The 25021-nt window shown below is 34.0% G+C and overlaps 2 protein-coding genes across 2 annotated transcripts; one reads left to right on the forward strand and one right to left on the reverse strand.

Annotated features, from left to right (window-relative positions):
* The first annotated feature begins 5460 nt into the window (after positions 1–5460).
* Positions 5461–10242, forward strand: mmadhca (metabolism of cobalamin associated Da). The gene is made up of 8 exons (XM_082137609.1): positions 5461–5545; positions 6205–6244; positions 6341–6485; positions 7244–7461; positions 7542–7650; positions 7732–7853; positions 8770–8856; positions 9302–10242. Exons 2-8 carry the CDS (start codon positions 6236–6238, stop codon positions 9518–9520), a joined length of 909 nt encoding a protein of 302 aa, XP_081993735.1. The 5' UTR covers positions 5461–5545; positions 6205–6235; the 3' UTR covers positions 9521–10242.
* cep70 (centrosomal protein 70) lies at positions 9628–23679 on the reverse strand. Its single transcript, XM_082137606.1, is given in 18 exon segments — positions 9628–9818; positions 10014–10093; positions 11624–11738; positions 11825–12047; positions 12050–12220; positions 14243–14401; positions 14854–14952; positions 15599–15701; positions 15769–15846; positions 16002–16090; positions 16164–16278; positions 16354–16413; positions 19938–20113; positions 20492–20672; positions 21883–22006; positions 22592–22691; positions 23109–23131; positions 23592–23679. Coding segments are annotated over 17 exon segments (1941 nt in total). The 5' UTR covers positions 23118–23131; positions 23592–23679; the 3' UTR covers positions 9628–9759.
* Positions 23680–25021: the final 1342 nt, after the last annotated feature.

The raw sequence follows: 25021 nt of genomic DNA on the forward strand, positions 1-25021 counted from the left end.
CTCTTTGTTTTTTGTTTTTTTTTAAATGTGAGTATGAGTTCTGTTCTGTCATTATGAGTTTTGTCATATATTGTTTTTATAAAAATGAATAAAATGTTACCACATTTGTATTTTAGTATTTCTATTTGATCTAAAACAAACTACAAAATTCATTGAAAAGTCTATGTAAACACTTTTTGCAAGAAAAATATTTATTTATTTATTTATTTTATCGGAATTGTTGCAATTTCATGAAATGCTTTTGGCAGAATAACAAAAAATTTCTTATAATAAAAAATGTGTTGTCAGACAATCCGATGATCTTTAATAGAATTTTTTTTTTATTGAAATCTAAGGGGTGGTTTACACAACACCGTTTTCAACTAAACACTTTATGCGTTCTGAATACGCAAATCGGGTTTCAAAGTGCACGTTTTTGAAAACGATACCGTTATCATCTTCGAGTAAACAACAAAAACGCAAATTTGTGAAAACGGTGTCATGCGTGCACGTATCACATATTCAGTCTTTAAGCGCGTAGTGTTTCTTTCCAAAATGACATCGCCATCTACTGGCCTGCCAGCAGAATACATCGATTTTAGTCGTTTTCTTGGATCCGTGTGAACAGGGATCATATATCTAAGGAAAAACGCTTCCGTATTCAGTGCATCGCTGTTGTGTAAACATATCCTAAGAAGCATTCTAGTGGCCTAGCGGAGACAGCTGCATATTTCAACCCAGAGGTGACCAGATGGTAGAACGTATACCCTCATCAGCTGTGAACCTTCAACCCTCTACACACTCCACACAAACACCTTCCAAATCTCCCCAAGAGCGCAAGAGTTTCTCATCAAGGGTTAAACAAGTCAGGGTGCGGAAAGAGAATGAGGAATGTGGTTCTTTCTCTTTCATCGGTGAAGCACATGTTGCTGAGGGGAAAGATTATAGTAAAGACTCGTTTCCTGTCAGTCAGCTTTGGTTCAAAGACCCGCTGCGGTTAAACTTTTATTTGCATGGGGCGAATAGGAATTAAGATTGCGCCGTTTACCTGTAATGACATGGAAAGTTGTTTTTCAGCTTTGTGAAACCAACATTAGTCTTATCCCGAAAGTTCTCAAGCAGCTCCGCGGTACTTGTGAGTTTTGCCGCGACACATGCAGTCGGTTCTCACAGCAAGCGACTATCGCGCCCCTCTGAGGGCTGCAAAAAATCTAATCAGGCGAGTTAATGAGGCTCCAGCAGCCCCCTACCATCTCTCCCGGGAGAAAAAAAGAGGGAGGACGAGGCAGAGAAATGAAACGGCCCTGGAAAAGTGCTGATTCTTGGCACTGGGGCTCTCTGAGCTTGACAGCGCAGCAATAAAAAAAGCCCAGTTCTGACTTACTGCGTTTCTGCTACACTCCCCAGACCAGAAATACGAAGAGTTTGAAGTCAAAACTGTCAGAGTGACCTAAATACACACTTTTGCCTGCGAAATCAGTCCATTTGGAAATGAACATACTACAGACATGGCACACCCATTTTACTTATATAATGTGACATTTTTGCATGAAACTGGATATTTATGGTGGAGAATGTAGGCATTTTAAAGTTATCCATCAGGATTGTGATTATGTGGCCATTACAAATGAGAATGGACCAAAAACGTATTTTTTATTACACACACAGAAGCAGCTAAATCCGTTATTCGTTTTATTTACAATGTCCCACAGCTTAAAAATGTCCTTCAGACTCCATAATGGAGTTTCTAGTGTGATGAGAAGGAAGATATAATCATATACAGTTTAATATCTGCTGCAGACAAATGCCAAGTAATTAAGATTCTGATCACGATTCAGATTTGAACTAGCGCTGCTCCTGTGTCGCGTGTTATGAGACTCGAGCACAGCAGGCAAAGGCTCTGAATGATATTATTTCACTGATATTTTTGCTTTGGCCTTAATCTAGCCTTGTTGTATCTTTTTTTAAATCATTTCTAAATGTTTTTTTCTTTTTGTCAATTTTTTTTTGCCCATGCTTGATAGAAGTTGGCATTTCTGATTCATTTTAATTAATCAGTTCATTTGTTTTAATGAATGATTCATTGATCATTGGACTCAAATGCATTCCCAGAAGTCTCTGCATTGTATTTTAAAGGGTTAATTCACCCCAAAATTTAAATTGTCAGTAATTACTTACACTCATGTTGTTCCAACCCCGTAAGACTTTCGTTCATCTTCGGAACACAAATTAAGATATTTTTGATTAAATCTGAGAGCTGTCTCACTTCTCCATAGGCTTCTCTTGCGCACAAAAAGTATTCTCGTCGCTTGATAAACTGACTATGACTCGATAAAAATGACTATTTTGAACATTGTCTTTACTAACTTTCTGGGCCGGCAAGTTTAAATTACAGAGAAGCCTATATGGAGAAGTGAGACAGCTCTCAGATTTAATCAAAAATATCTTAATTTGTGTTCCGAAGATGAACGAAAGTCTTACGGGGTTGGAACAACATGAGTGTAAGTAATTACTGACAATTTAAATTTTTGGGTGAATTAACCCTTTAAAATACAATGCAGAGACTTCTGGGAATGCATTTGAGTCCAATGATAATTGAAACTTTGTTCAATTATCCATTTTCTTCTGTGAGGGCCTCTGAGTGAGTTCACGTAGTGTAACAGCGCAGCGCCTTTGGGTTGTACGTCAGAACGTAGGCTCACTATTGGCCGACGCTGGTCATGTGTGTGATGCGTGTGACGTACAACCCAGAAGCGCTGCGCTGTTACACTACATGAACTCATTCAGAGGCCGGCCCACACAGAAGAAAATTAATAGTTGAACAAAGTCGTTATATTTGGGGGTTTTTGCGCACAAAAAGTATTCTTGTCGCTTGATAAACTGAAGTTGCTTCCTTAAATTTTTAAGTACAATCAACTTATGTTTAAGTCATTTCAACTTAAATTACATTAAACTGACTTGAGTTGAAAATTTGTCGAATCTTGTATAACATTTAATTCTTCAATTCAATTAAATTCTTATTAAATTAAAATCTTATAAAAAATTTGGCAAGTTAAAGCAATGTAATCAACCTATATTGTCAACCTATTGATCATCTCATTTTACACTGTATGTTGAAAGACAGTACATTTAATGAATGCTAATATGTGAATAAAAGCCTATGTTCAATCTGTTCATCATAAAGCGATCGAGTCTCTTCAGAAAATTTGGACTAAACCGCTCGATTCATATGGATTAGACTAGTTTTATGATCTCTTTATTAACTTTTTGAAGCGTCAAAGCGTCAGTTGCGTAGCTGTCAATGGAGGGACAGAAAGATCTCAGATTTCATCAAAAATAACTTAATTTGTGTTCCGAAGATGAACGAAATGACATGAGGGGGAGTAGCCTAATAGATGACAGAATTTTCCTTTTTGGGTGAACTATCCCTTTAAACGAATCGTACATCTGTTCTATATGTTTTAAATCCATACAGCAGTTTCTAGCGAATATAAATTCACAATGCTGTCGTGTGCTTTTGCATGTTGACCTTGCAGTGCAGCAGAGAGATGGTCCGGTCACCTAGACCTGCTGACCTGTTCGTCCCCGCGTCCAGATGCCAGATGGTGGCTGCTCGTGATGCAGATGCAAGTGTGTGAATGTGTGCAGAGAGAGGCAGCAAAAGCCTCTGGCCCAAACCTCACATCATTTCAACTCTGTTCTGAGGACACGTCAGTCTTCAGGGAGACACGCTGCCCCCTTCAAACAGGCTTTTCTGCCCAGCTGACATATTCGCCTTGTCTAACCTTCCAATGCAGCGACATTGACCTTATATGACAGCCTTCCGTTCTTTTCTTTCTTTCTTTTTTTTTTTTTTTTTTCTCTTTTGATACCTGATGATTTTTTAATGCTGTTTTTGTCTGCAATTACTTGGTGCCATATCAGAATTATATTTTTTTTTTTTTGCCACAGTTGCAGAATAACAAGCGTTTGCTTGTACTGACACCTAGAGGACGTTATCGGTCAACGCATGCGTAATTGTGACTCAATCTTTTTTTTTTTTTTTTTTTTTTTTTGAGGTCTCCAGTCCATTGTTTCCATCCAATTGGCCTTTTTTTAAATTACAGAAAATATAAAAAACGTGTACAAACATAAACAACTCGCATGAAAACAAATATACATATATGAGGTGTATAAGGGAAAACAAAGACACAATTTATGCCAGGGGCAACAAAATTACAAGTTAATGCTAAGTCGTTTTTCTGTTTAATATTATCTAAAGTAGTGAAAAAAGTTCATTAATTTTCACAATTGCATTTTCTATAATGTATATTATTATAATATATATTATAATAACAATATTGTAATTTTGTTTTGTGGTACTGTTTATTTATTATACAACATATTATATGTATTAATATTATTCATATCATATTCATATATTTGTATTAGTACATTTATAATTAAATGTGCTTAACATTATAGTGTTATAATATATATATATATATATATATATATATATATATATATATATATGTTTGTGTGTGTGTGTGTGTGTATTTATATGTATATATATATATATATGTATGTATACATAATATCCGCCGCATAGTACAAAAGCAGCAACAACACAAAATAACAAAAGATATCAATAAAATCGCATATATATATATATATATATATATATATATGTGTGTGTGTGTGTGTGTATAACAAAAAAAAAAAAGATATAAATAAAATCGCATATATATATATATATATATATATGTGTGTGTGTGTGTGTGTGTGTGTGTGTACAAAAGCAGCAACAACACAAAATAACAAAAGATATAAATAAAATCGCATATATATATATATATATATATGTGTGTGTGTGTGTGTGTGTGTGTGTGTGTGTGTATAACAAAAAAAAATAACAAAAGATATAAATAAAATCGCATATATATATATGTGTGTGTGTGTGTGTACAAAAGCAGCAACAACACAAAATAACAAAAGATATAAATAAAATCGCATATATATATATATATGTGTGTGTGTATAACAAAAAAAAAAAAAAGATATAAATAAAATCGCATATATATATATATATATATATATATATATATATGTGTGTGTGTGTGTGTGTGTGTGTGTGTGTGTGTGTACAAAAGCAGCAACAACACAAAATAACAAAAGATATAAATAAAATCGCATATATATATATATATATGTGTGTGTGTGTGTGTGTGTGTGTGTGTGTGTATAACCAAAAAAAATAACAAAAGATATAAATAAAATCGCATATATATATATGTGTGTGTGTGTGTGTGTGTGTGTGTGTGTACAAAAGCAGCAACAACACAAAATAACAAAAGATATAAATAAAATCGCATATATATATATATATATATATATATATATATATGTGTGTGTGTGTGTGTGTGTGTGTGTGTGTGTGTGTGTGTGTATATATGGTTTTATTTATATCTTTTGTTATTTTGTGTTGTTGCTGCTTTTGTACTATGCGGCGCTCCGTCATGATGTCATGACGCTCATCGTGCGGACGTGATGATCAGCAGATCAGAACCTGGAAAAGACAAACAGGGTGAGTGAGTGGAACACGTTGTCCTTTACCTTGAAAACGCCTTAAAAATAACGACAAATCACTATTTAACCTGTGTCGTATAGCTCTATAATAGCAGAACAGCGTGTCGATCACAGTTTGACGCGAATGTCACGTGTTCGCTGTGCTTTAATCGTGTTTGAAGTGAAAGTGAGCGGATCATAACAGTGTTGTTTTGAAGTGTTTACAAGATGATCTATGGGGAAAACAAAACGCTTAACCTCTGCCATGACAGTCTGTTCTCATATACATGTGACAGAGTTTTACATTTAACCGCAATTTATGAAGAGTGTGATATTATAAGCAAGGAAAACAAGCACTTTTATGGGTATTTTTATTGAGTAACATCTTTAATACAATATGACATAGAAACACGCAAGTCTAAAATATTATATATATAATACAAGTTATTTGATTATATTTATTTAACCTTTTTTAAACTGTTATGTAATTTATGTAAATTACGTAATTTTATGTAATAATACTTGTCTATAAGGAGCCACACGTTTCTTTTTACGTGTATAGATTTATTTATTGTTGTGTTTTACATTATATGTTATTGTATTTTCTCATTATTACGTATTTTAATATGAAATTCAGTCTTTAAAATGAATGTTTGCTATATTTGTTTGTGTTTGCAGGTTGAAGTGAAGTGGAGCTGTGCACAGCATTATGGCGAGTGTGAGTATCACTCATCATCATATGATCATTCGATGAGTGGGTCTTGATGTGTGTGTAACGCTGTGTGTGTGTGTGTGTGTGTGTTGAATAATGCAGGTGCTGTGCAGGAGGGTTAGACAGGTCAGCCAGTCGTCTGTGGTTCACACACTGGTTCAGAGGATCGTGGCTGTCAGAGGGTTTTCAGCCGCTGGTTCGTCTGGATCAGATGAGCCTTATATAGCTGTACCATCTCAAAACTCAGGTCATTATGAAGCTTTCTGTTACATGAACGTGACATATATTTATTTATATGCTTGTGGAGGGGCCATTATACAATATATATATATACATACGGTTTCATGTTTCTTGCTCTTGAAGAAAAAATATGGTAATTTTAAATAATTCATAATTCTAAATAAATAAATATTTATTTATTGTTTATTTATATTTTTATGGTGTATAACAATACAAATGTGATTTATTTTATTTATATATGTCTATATATTATTTACATATATATATATATATATATATAAATATTTTATTAATACATTTAACATTAATTGTTTAGTATTGTAGTGTATAACAATGTAAAATTGGATGTTTTTATATATATATATATATATATATATATATGTGTGTGTGTGTGTGTGTGTGTGAATTATATATATATATATATATATAATTAATATTAATGAAACTGTTGAAATTGTTTATATGTGGTACTTTATTTTTATATGCATTTTATATATATGCATGGATATATCTTTACATTTATATTACTATATTTATGTATTTGAAATCTATTAAAATGTTTTTAATTTTTTTTTATTAATATATATTTGCTTAACATAAAATGTTTAATATAGGGTACCGGTAGATAGTTGTATATCTTGTTGTTATTATATCTATATGTATTTAATATTAGCATATGTATGTATGTGTGTAAATTGATACATTTTATTATATTAATATATTTGTATTCTTATATTAAATGTTTGTTAACGGTGTTTCTGACAGGTCCTACAACAGTATGGCCAGATGAGACGATGGGTCCGTTCGGGCCTCAAGATCAAAGGTTCCAGTTGCCAGGCAACGTGGGTTTCGATTGTCACCTCAAAGGTACCGAGTTACAGATGAAAGTCCCGGTCCACCGGACGGTCCCGGATGTTTTAACCACCCCGTCTAGCGCAGAGAGGCACGAGTTCATACTCGCACAGTTCGTCAATGAATATCAGGTAAAAATCAGTTTTATGGTCAAAATTCTTCAGTTTTGTTCTTTATTCTTACAATGACTGAGTTGATTTGTGATGTTTAGGGTAAAGAAGTTTCTCTGATGGCGCAGAGAGTCAGTAAAGCTGAACACTATTTCAATCAGTCAAATGTGGAGTGTTCCATGCATTCCTGTCCAGAGCTGCTGAAGAAAGGTACGCACATATAAAACACTTGTAAAACATCTTTAAAGTTACCAGAATTTTTTTTTAATAACCAGATCCTTGTCTTGACAGAGTTAGAGCTGTTTTTCCCAGTGCTGCCAATGAGTCCCATCACTGTCGTCACGGTAACACAAAAGAACCAAAAGTTGGGAACAGAGGAACTGAACAGAGATCAGGAGGAACTACTGGATCATGTGAGTTTGACTGGAAAATTACATATAGACTTAAAAAATTATATTAATTGCATTGTGATGCATATTTTTTAATTGTACATTTATTTATATATTATTATATTATACATTTGACTGTTTATTAATATATTATTATTGTATTAATATATTTAACATTTTAATATTAGTGTATACATATAGCATATTTTGTATGCTGATGTTAATTGAAAATAATTTCTGAATTACAATGATAATCATCGATAAGAGTAAGAAATACAAAACAAATTACAAGAGTAAGATATTGAAGATTAAAAGTGCTTGATTGTCCTAAATATAATAGATATTTTATATCCATTGATATAAATATATAATACAAGATTTTAAAAAAGTCTCTTCTGCTCACCAAGGCTGAAATTATTGCATCAAAAATACAGTAAAAACTAATATTGTAAGAAATTTTTACAATAAATTTTTTTAAATTTCTTTTCTATTTTAATGTTATAATATAATTTATTCCTGTGATGCAAAGCTGCATTTTCAGCATCATTACTCCATTCAGTGTCACATGATCCTTCAGAAATCATTCTAAAATGCTGATTTAATGCTCAAGAAACATTTATTATTATTATTATCAATGTTGAAAACAATTGTGCTGCTTCATATGTTTGTGGAAATGGTGATGCATTTTATCTGGCTTCTATGATGAATATAAAGTTCAAAAGAACAGCATTAATTTGAAACAAATCTTTTGTAACAAATATCTTTGCTGTCACATTTGATTAATGCCCCCCAAATATATAGCATTTTGTTTTGGTGTAAAATATGACCTTGATGTGGTTATGAGAAATGTTCCTATTTCGTCAGTAAACTGTGAATTATTCCTTGTGGCGAGTCTAAAATGTATGTTAAGACGGCTGACATATGTGGCGTCTTGTTGCAGTTTGTCAGCGGTGCTAAAGAAATCTGCTTCACGCTGTGGAGAGGAGGATACTGGGCCGATTTCATCAATCCGTTGTCAGGGAAAGCTGTAAGTACCTTTATCTCTGTCGAAACAGATGCTTGGAACTCAGGATAGATTTACACCACAACGATGTACTAAAAAACAACGTTTTTTCTTTCCGTCTTTCGTGTACAGGCGACAACCGCGAAAATGAGAAAAAAAAAATTCGCTGTACTATTCATGCCAGGCCAGTAGATGGCGATGTCACTTTGTAAAGAAACACTACGCGCTTATAGACTGAACACGTAATGTGCATGATGTCACCGTTTTCATGAATTTGCGTTTTTCTTGTTTACATGGAGAAAACGGTATCGTTTTCAAAAGCTTGCGTTTCCAGGCCGCCGTTGCCGTGTAAATGAACGGCCAAAACACAAAGTTTTACAGTGTTGTGTAAACAGCCCTTAAAAGGTTTGTGTACATTCATCTGTAAGTATTTACAAGTTCAGAAAAGCATGTATTTTTCTTATTGCAGTTTTTTGGCGACCAGACGGCGGACTCCGTTCTCCAGCAGGATGTTACGCGTCACGCTGGCTTTCACATCGAGGACCTGGCGTCTTGTACGGTCATACGACACGTATCAAAGGAGACGCCCACTTTTGTGTTGACGCTAATCACTAACGCGCCTTCCAACAGTCTGATCATGGAGAAACTTCTTCAAGGACACTCCAGCTCTTCAGAGGAAGGGGACTGATGGACGTTTTATGCACAGTATTTCTACCAAAAAAAAAATTGTAGTTTCTTAAAATGAAAGAGATTTTGAATACGAGATGTTACACAAACCGTGCTGTTGTGAGCCAATTCAGAAAACACAGCATATATGCTAATTTATTTATAAAATATGAACAAATGGTATTTTCTAATTAATACACAGCAAAACATTTAAATTCAGTTCTGAAATCACATGGTGCTTTACAACACATCAGCCTTTAGTCACGCCGCTGACTTGAGAGTGCGTACGGTCGGTAAAACATCATCTAGGGTCAAGACGTCTGAAAAAGAGGAAACTGGAACTCAGCTAGTGCCACAACATAATGTTAATGTCTGTGTGATGATGTTTTTAGGAGAACATGAGATCTGCGCTTTCATGGTTGAAGTTCAGATACACTTGAATACAGATGTACTGTATGTACTTTTCATTTGAGTTTGACTGACATTTGTTGAATATGAATAAAGTTTGGTCTCACCCAGAGTTTGCAGAAGTTCCAGTATAAATGAGTGGAAAACCGGAAAGAATTCCTCATGTTCCTTCAGCTTGACAATGATACTGTAAAATACAAATGTCACTATGAAAACACTTGCTGTCTGTGATTCACTTGCAGTTTCCAAATGAAGAAATGAGCCTTTGTGTATTTTGTGTAAATTGTTCCTGAAACCATTCTCATGCAAATTGGTATTAAATAGACGTAAATTTTATTTTGTTTTTTTGCATTTTTAAGCAATCATGCTTTCTCAAATGAATATTTAATTTAATAATTTTTATAAAACATTTTTACATAAATGAAAGCAATAAATTGTCAATTTACATGAAAGGTTGGCAACACTATAAGGTTCAATTCATTAATGTACTGTTTATCATAAAATAATGAGCTACACTTACTTCATATACTTATTTAACACTACAAATTATAAATTATTGTATTATGAAAACATGAAACAAGTATATATAAACTTAAATACTGTAAAAACATTTTCATTGTTAGTTTACGATACCTAATGCATAAACTAATGTGAGCAAATTGAAATATTATTCTTTAGATGGTTGATGCATGAAAATAAATGAGAAAATTTATGCTTAAGTATATTTTTTAATAAACCATTCTAAAAAAATAAATAGAAACATTGAATGTCAGTTTGTACAAGAAGTTGCATAATGTATAAAAGCATCTGATTAATGTAATGTAAGAAGTTTGTAACACTTAAAGTTCAATTCGCCAACATTAGTGAATGTATTATAAAATTTGTTAATTACTTTCTATAAATTACATTTTTAACACTAAAAAATGTTTGGTTCATTATTAGTTCATGATATCTAATGCATTAACTAATGTAAACAAATAGAGTATTTGTTGATGCATGGAATTAAATGCGAAAATTTATATTTAATCATTTTATATATATATATATATATAAAATGATTAAATATAAATTTTCGCATTTAATTCCATGCATCAACAAATACTCTATTTGTTTACATATATATATATATATATATATATATATAAACCATTGTAACATAAATTGAAAGATTGCATTGAATCAATTTACATGAGCTGGAAATCATTCATTTAATTTATTTATTTCGTTAAATACTACAAATATAAATGTTAATTGATACAGATTTTTAACATTGCACATTTTATGAAATAAGATGATTTAACATTATAGACAACAGTATATGTATGCATTTACTAACTTAAATGAGATTAAATGCTGTTAAACGGTCACAATACCTAATGCATTAACTATATTAGTTTTCACATTTAATTCCATGCATAAACTATATTTATTTTTTTAATAAACAATTTTACATAAATTTAAGCATTGAATAGAATGTCAATTTAGTTAATACTTTAGGTTTGATGAGCAACATTTATTAATCGGGTAAATGTTAATGTTTTGAACATTTCAAGTTGTATAAATTAAAAAGTAGAGTTGATAAATGACTGGAAAACACTGTTTAGTTAGTTCATGCATTAGCTAATGCTAACAATCATAAAGTGTTGCCTGCCACATAGTTTTACACATTTATTCTGCATTGAGCACAATCAAAAATTCAAACAAAACATGGACATACCTGTCAATGTCGCTGCTTTCCAGAAGGCTGTGGAGCTCCTGACTTGCTACGTTTCCTGACTGGGACACAATCGCGGCTACTTTGTTGACAACCTCGCTAGGGGGCGCTCTGTCATCTATCACAAGATATGACAACATTAATTCAGAGAGGATGAGGAAGCTCACTCTCAAGTCAAGTAGATATGCTCAGACATCTCAATACCCAATTCCAGAACATCTCTGAGGTTCCTCATGGCGTTGTTCATCTCGCCCAGCTTGGTGTAGACCTCATTCATGCGAGGATAGATTCCTGTCAGCGACGGGGCGTCGAAGAGTTTCTGGAAGTGGGCGACCATGGACTCCAGGGTGTGTCTGGTGGGACTCCGCAGAACCTGAGGAACGGCGTGAATATCATCAGCTGGTGGATTATTAAGAACGCTAAGGGGAGAGTTGAGCTTAGGAGAAGAACCTTGTCTTCTGATGCCGTCTCATCGAGGAGCGTGTCGACGATAAGCATCAAGTCTTCCACCCGGACGGAATCTGAAGATGTGGTAATGCCGCTCTCGGGCTGCCATGGCAACAATCTCTTCTCCAGTCTGATGAGGGCACGATGAAGATCCTAGTGAACCAAAGCAATCACATTCAAACCCAATGATTTCCTTCTAGGCTAATTATGGGTGTGAACTTCTCAGGTGTGAACCACTCAATATTCATGATGGTGTTGGATCGTTTACGCCCACCCGCATATTGCCTTTCGAAACAAAAAGTGTCTTACAAAATTTAAATCAATGTATTGTTTTATGTGAATGATCAGGCAGGATGATTTTCACATCATTTTGAAGAAAAAAACTCTAGGCGAAAAATGCATTATTCAGAAGTCTTATGGACACATATTTAGTATGTGTTTTGTGGCCTTATTTTAGTTTTAGTTTTTTCAATAACCTATTCTCTCAAAAATACAAACATGTACATACATGTTGCTCACATATTATGGTAGCCCTGTTTGTGCTAAATAGAGTTTAATTACACCTTTGCCATTAATATGTTTATAAGCAACTGAAAAAAGCACAAATGTCAGGGCATGTCAGAACATCTCAAGGACCCCATAAACACCTTAGACCCCAGAGGGTTAAGGTGAGGTCACATTAGCAATATTTCAGTGTGAGCTGTGCTTCATACATCACTACACTGTTGACAGTCAACAATTAACCTTTTTTTAGGGATGCAGCAATATGAAAATTTTGGCCGATACAGATGACCGATAATTATGTATATTTAAAAGCCGATATATTGGCCGATAAATCTAAATACAAATTTTTATATAATTTTGAGAGCTTGATTACAAAAACAAAAGTCTCACCATTAAATGTCATGTCCCAAGCACAAAGTTATAATGTTCTCATTATAATTTTATGTAGCCTATATGAATTTGTTGCACTTTACTGTATTTTCCTTTTTGAAGTAATTCCAATCATATTTCAAGCAATTCAAAACCATCATGGTGAACAAGTACCCTGGAAATCCAGAGTTCTCGCGAGAGCACAAGTTGAATTTGCTCAGCGAGTTTACTCTGGCGTCGAGTAATGATGCTCATTAAATATGCCCTTGTATCCGAGCTGCACCAATCACATCGGGTTATCTGATATAGGCGGGCCAGAGGCGAGCTAAACAGATGATGACGACAGCGCTGTGACGTCGAAGTCATTAGTAAACATTGCAAGATGGCTATGGATGAACACCAGTTGTTTGAAACGGCTTTGGCCGCTACAATGAACGAGTTAGACTTGGCTTTTTATCTAAAAGAGGAGACAGCGCTCGAATCGTTCCTTTGCAAGAAGGGCGATACGGATCAGCAAGAGTCTAATCTACCAGTTAGCTCCGCTGGTAGCTAAGCGTATGGGTCTTGTTGTGATTGGTCGTAGTGTTATCCAATTGCGTACAGTCAGATTTTCAAATGCATGCTTGGTGCCGCCCCTTGAGCTGGCCGATTTTCATTAGTCAATGCCAGGTCTGGATTTCCAGGCTAGTGAACAGGTGTCTCAGCTGAAGGAAATAATAATAAACTGAAAAGACTGGATTTTGCATGTGAAGAGTCATCGAATGGTACATTTGACCACACTTTTAGTTAAATAAACATTTCTGCGCAGTTTTGTGGCCACAATATATACGGTCAATAGTGTAGTAATGTATGAAGTCACTTTCAAACCAAGTAGCTTTCTGCTGGTTAACAGGGTGATTCCACATAAATCGTTTACCCTCAAGCGAAGTTCCCAATCGTATTCCTTTTGAAATCAATGAATATTTGCCAGTGAAAATTTGTAGAACAACGGTAATTTCCACCACACCATTAATTATTACATTTCTGGATTTTTCTGGATTTCTGTCAATAGTATAACGATGTACGAAGTCACTGTCAAACCGAACAGCTTTCAGGTAGTCAAGTCAACACGGCAAATCCACGTAACAAACTTGTACCCGTTGCGAAATCTGAGTGGGGGAAATCTTTCACCCTCAAGCAAGGATTGCGTGGATTCCTTTTGAAATGACTGAATTTCACCCACAAAAATTCGCCGAACAAAGCTAAATGTGACCACACCTTTAGCTAAATTCATTGCCCAAACGTTAACCAGATTTTACTCACTGCTAGAGAGGTTAATTGTTGGCTCCAAACATTCAGAGTGGAAACAATCAGCTCAGACTCCGCCTCCTGGTCGAGCTCTAGGTTAAATTGAACACGCTGCCTCAGCAAACCCAACGGAGCCCTCGGATTGGTCAGGACAGTGGTGATGTCATGTAGGATCTGCCAGGTAAATCAGATAATGTCAGAAAGGCATCGGCTACATTCCGAATGGAATAGTAGCGCACTGCATTCTATTTTAAAATAGTTTGTTAAATAGCATGCGTTATGCAAAATATGCTTGTCACATGACCTCATTTACAGTACACCAGCGTTCATTCTGCAAGTTGCATCATTTTTGCATCTTTCGTCAGTCCAATCAAATAATGAGTCAAAAACGTATCTGTATTGTAATGTGTAATGTGTATTGCTAATAAAATGATTGTATTTCGCACGTGAAAATTTGCCAAACAATGGTAGGTAAATGTGACTACTCCTTAACAGAATGGTTTTATACATAAAATCATATTCTATGCATACAGCATTGAGTATACCAAAGAGTAGTATCACAGTATGCCATTTCGAACCGTGATAAATATGAGCAAATTCAGATACGAATCAGTTTTTAAGTTCACCTTCTCCAGTTTGGTGGCAGATTCAGCCTGTTTGCATCGAACTTTCATCGCAGAAATGAGATGATTGACATTTTGCACACCGAGTTCCGTACAAACATCCTGAAAAACAACCAAAAACATATAAACCTATAAAATTTGATTCAAAGGAGTGTTATTGTAGCAGTATTATTAAGAAACTATTATAGTTCTTATACATTTAAAAAAAAAGAAGCATATTTTCTGTTTTCATTTGAACTAAAAAAGTTCGAGCAATTTTGTAGTGTTTTTGTATATATATTTTTTAATGTCTATATGTTTTTTTTCAGTAATAGTTATTTTAGTACATCAAGTAAAACTAAATGAAAATGAGAAAAGCTTAAATAAAATGTTTATATTTTAATTCAGTTAACATTTATTTTATTTTTACTAACACATTTTTGTATGGGTTTAGTTAACTATAAAACCCTGCTTTGCTGATTTAGTTGTGCATCTACTAATTTAAATAAAATGATTTTTTTGTTTTGTTTCATCGTTAATAATAATAATAATTAAAAAAAAATATATAAATTATTTTTGAATTTTTTGAAAAATATAATCAATAAAAATAAGCCTGCCCAAAATAAATAAACAAAAATAGTTTGCAGGGTTACTTGTGTCCAATGACTTTCAGTTGTTCGCAATTACTAAAACAAATTCTAATTTAAATAATAAATTATACAAATAAAACGCATAAATATTAAAACAGTAAATACAAATCTTCACACACCGTAAGGTGTCTCTTGCAGTTGTACGTGTCCAGGTTCTGGATGCTGGTGTTATCCGTGTTAGGTGTCTCAGCCGAGTCCTGTGGTTTGAGTGCTTGAGATGACCTGTTCAACAAGTCATTCATTAGCTTGATTCATTAGAAGAACAGTGTTCGCTCACTGAAGATCTTACCTGATGTTGCTCTGCTGAATCATTCGGTCCAAGCGTCTCAACTGCTTTTTGCAGGTCTTGAGTTCTTTTATGGTGGGTCTAAACCATGAAACATTAAAAATGTCACCAAATAAACCAATTGCAAAAGTCAGGTACTGAAACTAAAAACAAAATTTTCTCCATCGGGAAATTGATTGAAAAAGTAGGACACTAATGCTACTCTATAGTAAAAGCTCCAAAAATGTGGTACCAACCTGGACTCCAGATCTTCTTTTAACCGCTGGATTTGGGTCCTGAGTTCTTCTCGCTGGGCTTTGGTCTCCTTCAACTGCTCCTGGTATGACTGCAGTCAAAACAGAACCATGTTTACATATCAAGACGGCGAACAAAAATCAAACTTTTATCATTAATCATACCTTTAAAAGGGTTTTATAGTTGGAGGAATAGTCAATGGCATCTTTCTCCACTGTGGATCTGTTCTTCTGGGAGTTTGAGGAGTCCTTCTTCTCTCCTGAGCTGCTTTTATACAGTCTGCAGGAAAACATGACACTGATGTTTTGAGGAGCTTTCATCAATAATTGAAATTAAAATATTTCATATGCTTACATTAGTTCATTACGTAGCTGTTGTATTTGGGACTCGTACACGTCAATGACGTCCAAAATCCTTTAAAGAAACAAAAACAGTGTCAACTTCTGCAAGCCCAGAAACAAATTAGTTCTTCTCTTGCAATTACTGTTGATTTTTTTTAAATACTTAAAAAACTATATATATATATATATATATATATATATATATATATATATATATAGATATATATAACAATTTATAAATGATTTTGGAAAATGAAAAATTGTTTTGTAAAAATCAATAAAAATAAGGTCATCAAAAAATTCTAAATTCTTTTATTTAAATAATAAATATAAAAATAATCAATTTAAAAGTGAAATTTATAATTTATTAAAATATTGACAACATTCTACAATCTATTTACGCTAATGACTTCCTATTGTTTGCAATTACTTGGTGAGTATTTTTAATAGTGATAATAAATAAAAGAAAATAGAGATTTATGAATATTGTTTTTGAAAATTTTGAAACATTTTAAACAATAAAAATAAGCCTCTGCAAAATAAATAAATAACAATAATTTGCAGCAGTACTCATGACCAATGACTTCCACAATTACTAAACACATTTTCATTTAAATAATAAATACACACATACAAATATATTAAAATAATAAATATAATAAATCAGGGTTTCCGTTGTCCGGTAATTGCCGGACATTGGCCGGAAAAAAAATGAAATGTCCGACAAAATTAAATCTCTCCGGTCAAATTGTCCGATTAAAATTACCTAATAATCCCGCCCCCCTAACACAATCTGAATTTGAGAATAAGCCTAAAATGTATAAAACAAAAATACACCGACCTTTGGCTATGTTATAAAGGAACAGGCTCTACCGTTTGAAAGTTATTAAACAACATCGCATGCTGCATTTCAAATAAAGCGCACGCCTAAAACGGCTGTAATATAGACCTAAACAACGAACGAATGAGTGAGACGTTTCAAATATGGCCAGGCCCAGGCAGACTAGCCGTAAAAGCTTTTTTCAGAGGCCAGACGCGACGGACGATGGTGAATCAGGAACGCCTGAAGCCTCAGATGTCCAGACAGCTCCACCACCACCGGAGAAAAAGCAGAATCGGATCAAGACGAAGCAGCGAAGTCGCCTTGCGGAGAACAAGGTTACGCGGCTTATGCGCATTGCAAGTTGTGGAGAGACACTAGCCGCGTTTCCATTAGGCTACCCTTCAAATTGCGCAAATTGAAATTGCGAATTAAAAATACGCACAATGGAAACACGTTAATTTCGCAAAAACTCCCGTTTATCGCAAGAACGTTTTTATCCTCGCATGAGGTGGTTTTTCAGGCAATTCGAAAAAGGAATATTTCGCAAAACTGCAATGGAAACAGTTTTTGCGCATTTGCAGTCACCTGACTTAGAAGACGCGGTGTGTTTGAGGTCCATGTATAGCTACGCAAATAATAATCATTTTATATTATTTTATTATATTATAACATTTAATAAGCTATATTTAGAAGACGCTTTTATGCAAAAAAGGAACAAAGCTGAGTGTGGAGCGCGCACTGCATGGCACGGAGGCGCGGGCGTGACCACTTGCATTTTCCTATTAACAGTGGAAACAACTTAAAATACTCTATCATTTCTGGTCATACAGAAAATAATAATACATTATTCTCAACTACTTTTATTTGTGTAAACTCACAATAACAAGAAAACGTTGTGCTTTTGTAAAATAAAATAAAACAATCAGACGCACTTTCATGATCTCCATAAACTGGAGCGTGAGAATTTAAACAAAATATAGCCTATGTAGGCTAAAGCTTGAAATGTCCACTTTTTTCGAACAAATTCGAATCGAAAGCTAATACCTTCTGATTATGTACCTAATCTGTATGAAAGGTGCATTTCTCTCTAAAAGCGCATCTGCTTAACAGCGGAGATGGAGATGTGATTTTAGCCGACACTTAGAAAACAATAGTTTATTCATAATATTAATGGCTCTTCTCATTCAGCACTGCGGGAAAAACATCAATTCCAGGTTCTAATTTGGCCTTTGAAAACCAGTAAAATCGACATGTTTTCCATATTAATTTGTGAATATTTTAAATGTTTAATAAAGGGGCAAAAAGTCATAAACAAAAATCAGAAAATGCGTCGATATTTACTTTTTTGCGCAGCAGTTTGTGTAGCCAGTTCAAATTAAAATTTTGGTGTTCAACTTTGCGTTTTAAAAAGACAACAACCGTTCATTTTTCGTTTTTCAATTACGGGTTAAAAAAGGAAAAACGAATGGACAAAAGTAGCCTACATGGATCGTTTGGACAGAATACGAGACAGAGTTCTTTATTAAATTCATAAAAGAAACAATAATTAGCCTATAGGAATACTGGATTCTAAATCTCAAATAAATTCCACAATCAAAACCTCGGAGCAGAAATGAGGGCGAAACACCCAGAAACTCCTTATGTGTCGTTCGCAGTACAAGGGTCTTTCCCTGCCATTAATGCTTGGATAACACGCCACGTCTCCTTCCATTAATCATAATAATAATGTCTAATGCGGTGGCTGTGATATTATATAAACCAACGTCCGTTGCCGTGATTTTTGAAATGACTTATCGTGAGAGAAAAAAGGACGTTTAGTCGCATATAACATCGGTTAATGGAAACACCGTCATTTCGCAATAGTTTTTTTATCGATATTTAGATAATAGCGCAAAACATTTGCGCAAATCTGTAATGGAAATGCGGCTATTTACACCGCGAGATATTCAGATATTTTATGTGGGGAAGGGGGATTGGTTTGTTAAACTATGAATGTGAAACCATAGTAAAAACAATTGGCGTTGATTGACGCCAATCGGACGTTCATGTTTTTTTTTTCCGTCTATTTGAAAGTTAGGCTAATAAACATGTTGCATTCTATACGGCCTGATTATGTCATTTTTTAAGTTACATAGCCTGCCTCCAGTTTTCCTCAACTTGACTAATTAAGAGGCAATATTTGACCGGCATATCATCAAAATGTCCGGAAAACGAAATCTCTGACCGGCACCATTTTTTTCTAGCGGAAACTCTGTAATAAATACAAAAAATAAGAATTATGAGAGATAACTGAGCGATTTATAAATTGTAAATTAAAATGCAATGTAATAAATTCAATTTTTTTAAATACAGAAAAAAAAACGTTTCCAGTTTTTCGCATTTTTGTACAATTCTAATTCTAACTCTTTGAATACTTTTGACCAATGACTGAGTTGTTCACAATTACTAAAACAATTCAAATTTAAATAATATATTTAATAAAAAAAATTATATGTATATATATATATATATATATATATATATATGTATGTATATGTATGTGTATATATATATATATATATATATATATATATATATATATATATATATATATATGTATGTATATATATATATATATATATATATATATATATATATATATATATATATATATATATATATACAAAAATTGAAATAATGATAGTCAAATAGAAATGTCTATAACATTTTTAAGATTGTATTAATTTCCATGACATAAACACACATCCGATCCCATGATCCTCTTTGGCACTCACTGCTGGTCGCTGGTGGAGTTGTGTCGGGCTGATCTGCGGTGGATCTGTTGGAAAGCCTGGTTCTGGCGGGTCACGCGTCTCTCCTCGTCCCGCACAACGTACTGGAGCTTCTTCTGCAGATGAGACACTTGCTCCTTCTCCTGAGAAAGCTTCTGCTCCAGAGACTGATGGCGCTTCTGCACGGACACACAAAACAACAGCTTTTAATGGCCAATACTGATAACTAGAAAGCAAATCATTTATAGGTACAGTAAGCGAAAAGTGGATCAGACTGAGCACCAAAACACACTTGTAGCCAATCAACAATAAGGGGGCGTGTCCACTTATGATGGGGGAGGAGAGAGTGAGAAAGTGAGATTTAAAGAAAAACTGTTATTAAAAAAAAGCATTATTTTGCTTCGCTTCAGCCTTGATAAAGAGACATCCACTCTTGCATTGTGTGTTTGTGCATTTTGTGGGAGGAGCAATGAAGGAAGGGGTGTGTTTGTTTGGGTTGATTTCAAATATCAACAGTTTCTTATAAATCGCTTACTGCACCTTTAATGCATGAATACCTCAGCATCTCTCTTTTCCTGTTGCAGCTGTTGGAACTGGCCGTGCTGTTGGGCCGCTTTACTGATGTATGAGTCCTCCAGGTCTTGAACTTTGACCTTCACCCCATCCAGGATGCCCTCCAGCTCGACAGCCCTCTGAGACTGCTGGGCGGCTCGCGTCTGATGCTGCTGCACTTCCTCTCTGAAAATGACGAAAGCATCTTAGCATCTGATAGTTTTTGCACTTTCAGTTGGCATAGATCAGATGTGTTGTGAACACGTCTGTCCTGTCAGCTGATCTCATATCCCTACACTCATCTCGGATTATATCACATTACAGCAGGTGGTCAGCACCACTATCGTTTACATTATTGAGCATGTGCTTTCCCAGGAGCCTCCCTGGAGGAACAACATGTGCTAAACAATTCAAATATTAAAGAGTAACTTGAATATCTATGATGAAATGCCAATCAAGAAAGGAGTGAAAAACATGTGTATGTAAAGTAATACTTAGTGTCGAGGTCACATTTGACCCTAAAATTATATTTTGCATAAAGAAAACAAAGTCTACTTCTAAGAGACCTAGGATTTTTTTATTGTGACATTCTTTTCATAAAACATAAGCACATCTTTCTTTGAAAATATCATCACCGCAATGAATAAAAAACAACAACTGTAATATAGTAATGAAATTCTGGTTGGTATATATATATATTTTTTTATTAAAATCAACATGATTTAAAGTCAGTACAACATATTTAACCATGATGGATAAAATCTTTTTTTTTTGCATTACGGTAATGAGAATTGTCATAAAAATAACGTCGCAGTGCAAGCATTTGTAATGGCTCCAAAAATATGCTTGATTTTATAATATATAATTTATTATTTAATTCACTTGATTTAGAGGTGAAATGTGATCAGGGATAAACCAGGGTTAAATTATTTATTTTTTTAATTAAAATGCACAACATTTTTATTTAGTACATGTTTAATCATTACAAAGAAATTATACTTTTTAGATTTTTTTTCATGTAACTTTTTCATTATTAATAATTTTTCGGTTATGGTCAATAAACAAAATGACTGTCAATATTGTATACTCTTTTGTCTGATATTAATAATGAAAATTAGACTTTAATTTTGGCATTACAGTAATGTGAATTGGGGGGAAATGTGTTTACTTGTCATAGAGAAAAAAAATCGTTAAACCAGCTTCACTTTCTTTATGCAAAATATAATTTTGTACTTTTTCATTTTAAGGTGAAAAATGACCCGGATATGGCAACAGGTATTGTGAAATTCACTGTACTAAACATATGTAATGTGTGTCATTACCCAATATGTAAACATAATAAAGACTCTACTATAATAGAGCATATTAATTATGCATCTGTGAATGCTGGACTCACTTTAATTGGCTGTTGGACTGAATGAGCTCTTGAATTAGACCTTGTCTCCTTTCAGAATCCGACAGCATAGTCTTCAACATCATGCGGAAGTTAGACGCAGACTTGCGCTCTAACAAAACCAAATCTAGACAACAAACAAACATCATCACAAAAATGCACTGACACAGAAATGTTGGTCAATACTGATAATTAATATTTATTTATTTGGTCAGTAGCCGGAAAGATAACTGATATTATACATCTATAATACTGTTTTTGTTTGTTGTCGTTTTTAAATTATTTAATACATTAAATTAAAACCCTATGTTTACTGCTAATAAAAAATAAAAAAACACTACTATTAGCCTTTTATCAGCACAAAAATATCTACAATTTTATCATATTCTTCAAAAGAAATCAAGCATCTAAACATTATACTTTACATAGCCCTGATTTTATCTGTCCGAATTTGCTGAGAGTCATTTATAACAATTATATAAAACAATTATATGACAAATTGACCAATATATAGTACATATAGTTAGCAATATTGTGCTTCTCTAAAAACAATTAACAACTGTAAAAACAGCTAAATATTAAATAGACATATTCAATCACTAAAAATAGTCCATATTATTGAGCTATAATTAACATTTAATACATTTATATATAATTTAAATACATAAATATTAACATATCACACGAACACATCAGTGATAGCTGACGTTACCTGCAAGGTTCTTGTTCTCTGTTGGATCTGCAAAGTTGACAGGTTTGAACCCATGATGCTGCAGCAGCCTGTTCACAGCGTCCCACTCTCTCTGCTCCTGCTGCAAGAGCATTGCAACATATTATACTCACATGCATTATTACATGTGACCTCATGTCATAAACTAATGCATGCTGAAACATCCAAAATAACTGCAAACATATCCGAATAGTTTCAATTCTGCCACCTGAAACTGGCTGTAGGTCCACAAAAACACGTATGTTTTGTCCCTGGACTGCAATGCTGCAGTCAGAGCTTTTCTATCCATCTTTATCTCTGCCAATCACACATGAACTATGAGCTACAACACTATTTTAAGCATCTTCTCACGTCTTCCACCTTTCCTCAGACCTGATCAGCACTGCAAACCCCCTCTTATCCATCCACAGCAGGTGGAGGGAACCGACACAGATCGGATTACTATCCCTCCTATCAGAAAGAACAATAAGAAACACCCCGACATGATGGACCTGCTCACCTGCTCCATCCTGAGCTGAAACCCTGTAAGAAAACAACAGATGCATGTTTAGTTTGTAATGCACCTTCATGAAACTGCATTTACACACATGCATTGATTAAAGTGACATTTAGTTTGTCAATTTGTGTAAGAAATGGTATTAAACGCTAATACTTCAGGGAATACAATGGTATTATCATGGTATTAGTGAACTAAAAGTAGTGTTCAAAGACATACTAACAAAAAATAAGCTGCAACCATACAACAGTTTTCTTGGAAGAAAGATAGTACTATAAAAAAAAGTATAATATTTCAATACCATGGCAAAATATGAAACTGCAATGCCCAAAAGCATGGTATTACCATGGTAAACACAAAATAAGCAGTAGAAACACTGCAGGAAAAACAGTGTCTACAAATGCGGCTTGAATTACATTTAAGTAAAATATTTCCAACAAAATTAATTTAAACCATACCTTGAAACACTGATGATTAATTACTAACCTATTACGCCTTCAATTTATCATTTTATAGACGGACCAACTCTCTGTTTATTGTTTCAAACCGGTTTCAAATAACAGCGGAAACTGATGGACGAAACACATCCCGTATTTAGACCAATAGGAGGACAGAATGACTAAACCACGCCCATTACGTAGTTTGCGCCTCAGTACTGACGTTTCCCTCTTAAAAACTGGCTTGTAGCTACTCGTGTCCACTAGATGGCTGCAGAGCCATTACAAGCGATTTAAAATAAGGTAGGTATTATTTTATATTATGGAAATACATCGTACAATATTTAATTATAATATTGGTTAATAATGTAATAATATTTTTTAAAAGCAGTTGGAATTTATAGGGGGAAATGCCTTGTTTGATAATAGTATCAAAATTGACATAAAATGCAAACATGACCTGTTCCATAATCAATTTTAACAGACAGCATTTATTGAGCGTCTAATCTCATTGCACTTCCATATTGACGGATTCTGTGGCATTTCGTGTCGCTCTTCTTGTAGTGTGCAGCCATGGTTTGGAAAGGGCAAACTCACCTCCGGATGAAGGTCAGCATGCAAATCTCATCACTATCTGAAAAAGAAAGGGAATAGAGAGAGAGAGAGAGAGAGAGAGAGAGAGAGAGAGAGAGAGAGAGGAGGAGGAGGAGGAGGAGGAGGAGGGGGGTATGGGGCTTTCAAACAGCAGCATCATAATTATATGTAGGGAAATTACTAGACTAATATTTTCACATCTGTAAAGTAGCATACATTTGTAATAATTACGTATAATTATTTGTATTACCAATTTAAATCAAATAAGAAATTCAGGTAAGATGGGTCACATATGTGTTACAAAGGTTAAAATTAGAAGCCATTAGGCCAACATTACGTAATAACGTAACTTTTACAAACTGAAATGATGTTTCGAGACCATACGTCGAGACGAACACGTGCAATGATATTCCCGCCTTGGAGGATGCGTCATTGATGAAGAAGACAAATTACGTGAGTAAAATACCTGAGTTTAATGATTCTGAAAAAGACTTATTAGATTATACGCGATATAAAAGATTGTCAAATTTGCAATATGATTTTTGTCAACATGAAAAACGTAGCCTACGTACAATATCACAATCCATGAGGCGAAATATGCCTTTGCCCCTGAAAATGTGAAAATTACCAGAGTAACTAACGTTACACTATTGTCAAAAGTTCCAAAGTTATTACAATTATTATCGCTAGTGTAAATTATAATGAATTAATATCAGGTCTCCTTCAAACAGTGGATGGCAGAGATCCTAGCCTATTGTATTATTAATTTACTAATTTATTCAGTCTTTTTCTGTGCTATACGAAAATGAACCATGGTTTTATTGTAGCCTAGTAAGTAGTAAAAGTGTAAGTTAGTAGGCTAACAAACCATGTTTTTTTGGCGGA

This window comes from Leuciscus leuciscus, assembly GCF_965113295.1.
Source record: "Leuciscus leuciscus genome assembly, chromosome: 15".
In the NCBI taxonomy this organism is placed as follows: domain Eukaryota; kingdom Metazoa; phylum Chordata; class Actinopteri; order Cypriniformes; family Leuciscidae; genus Leuciscus; species Leuciscus leuciscus.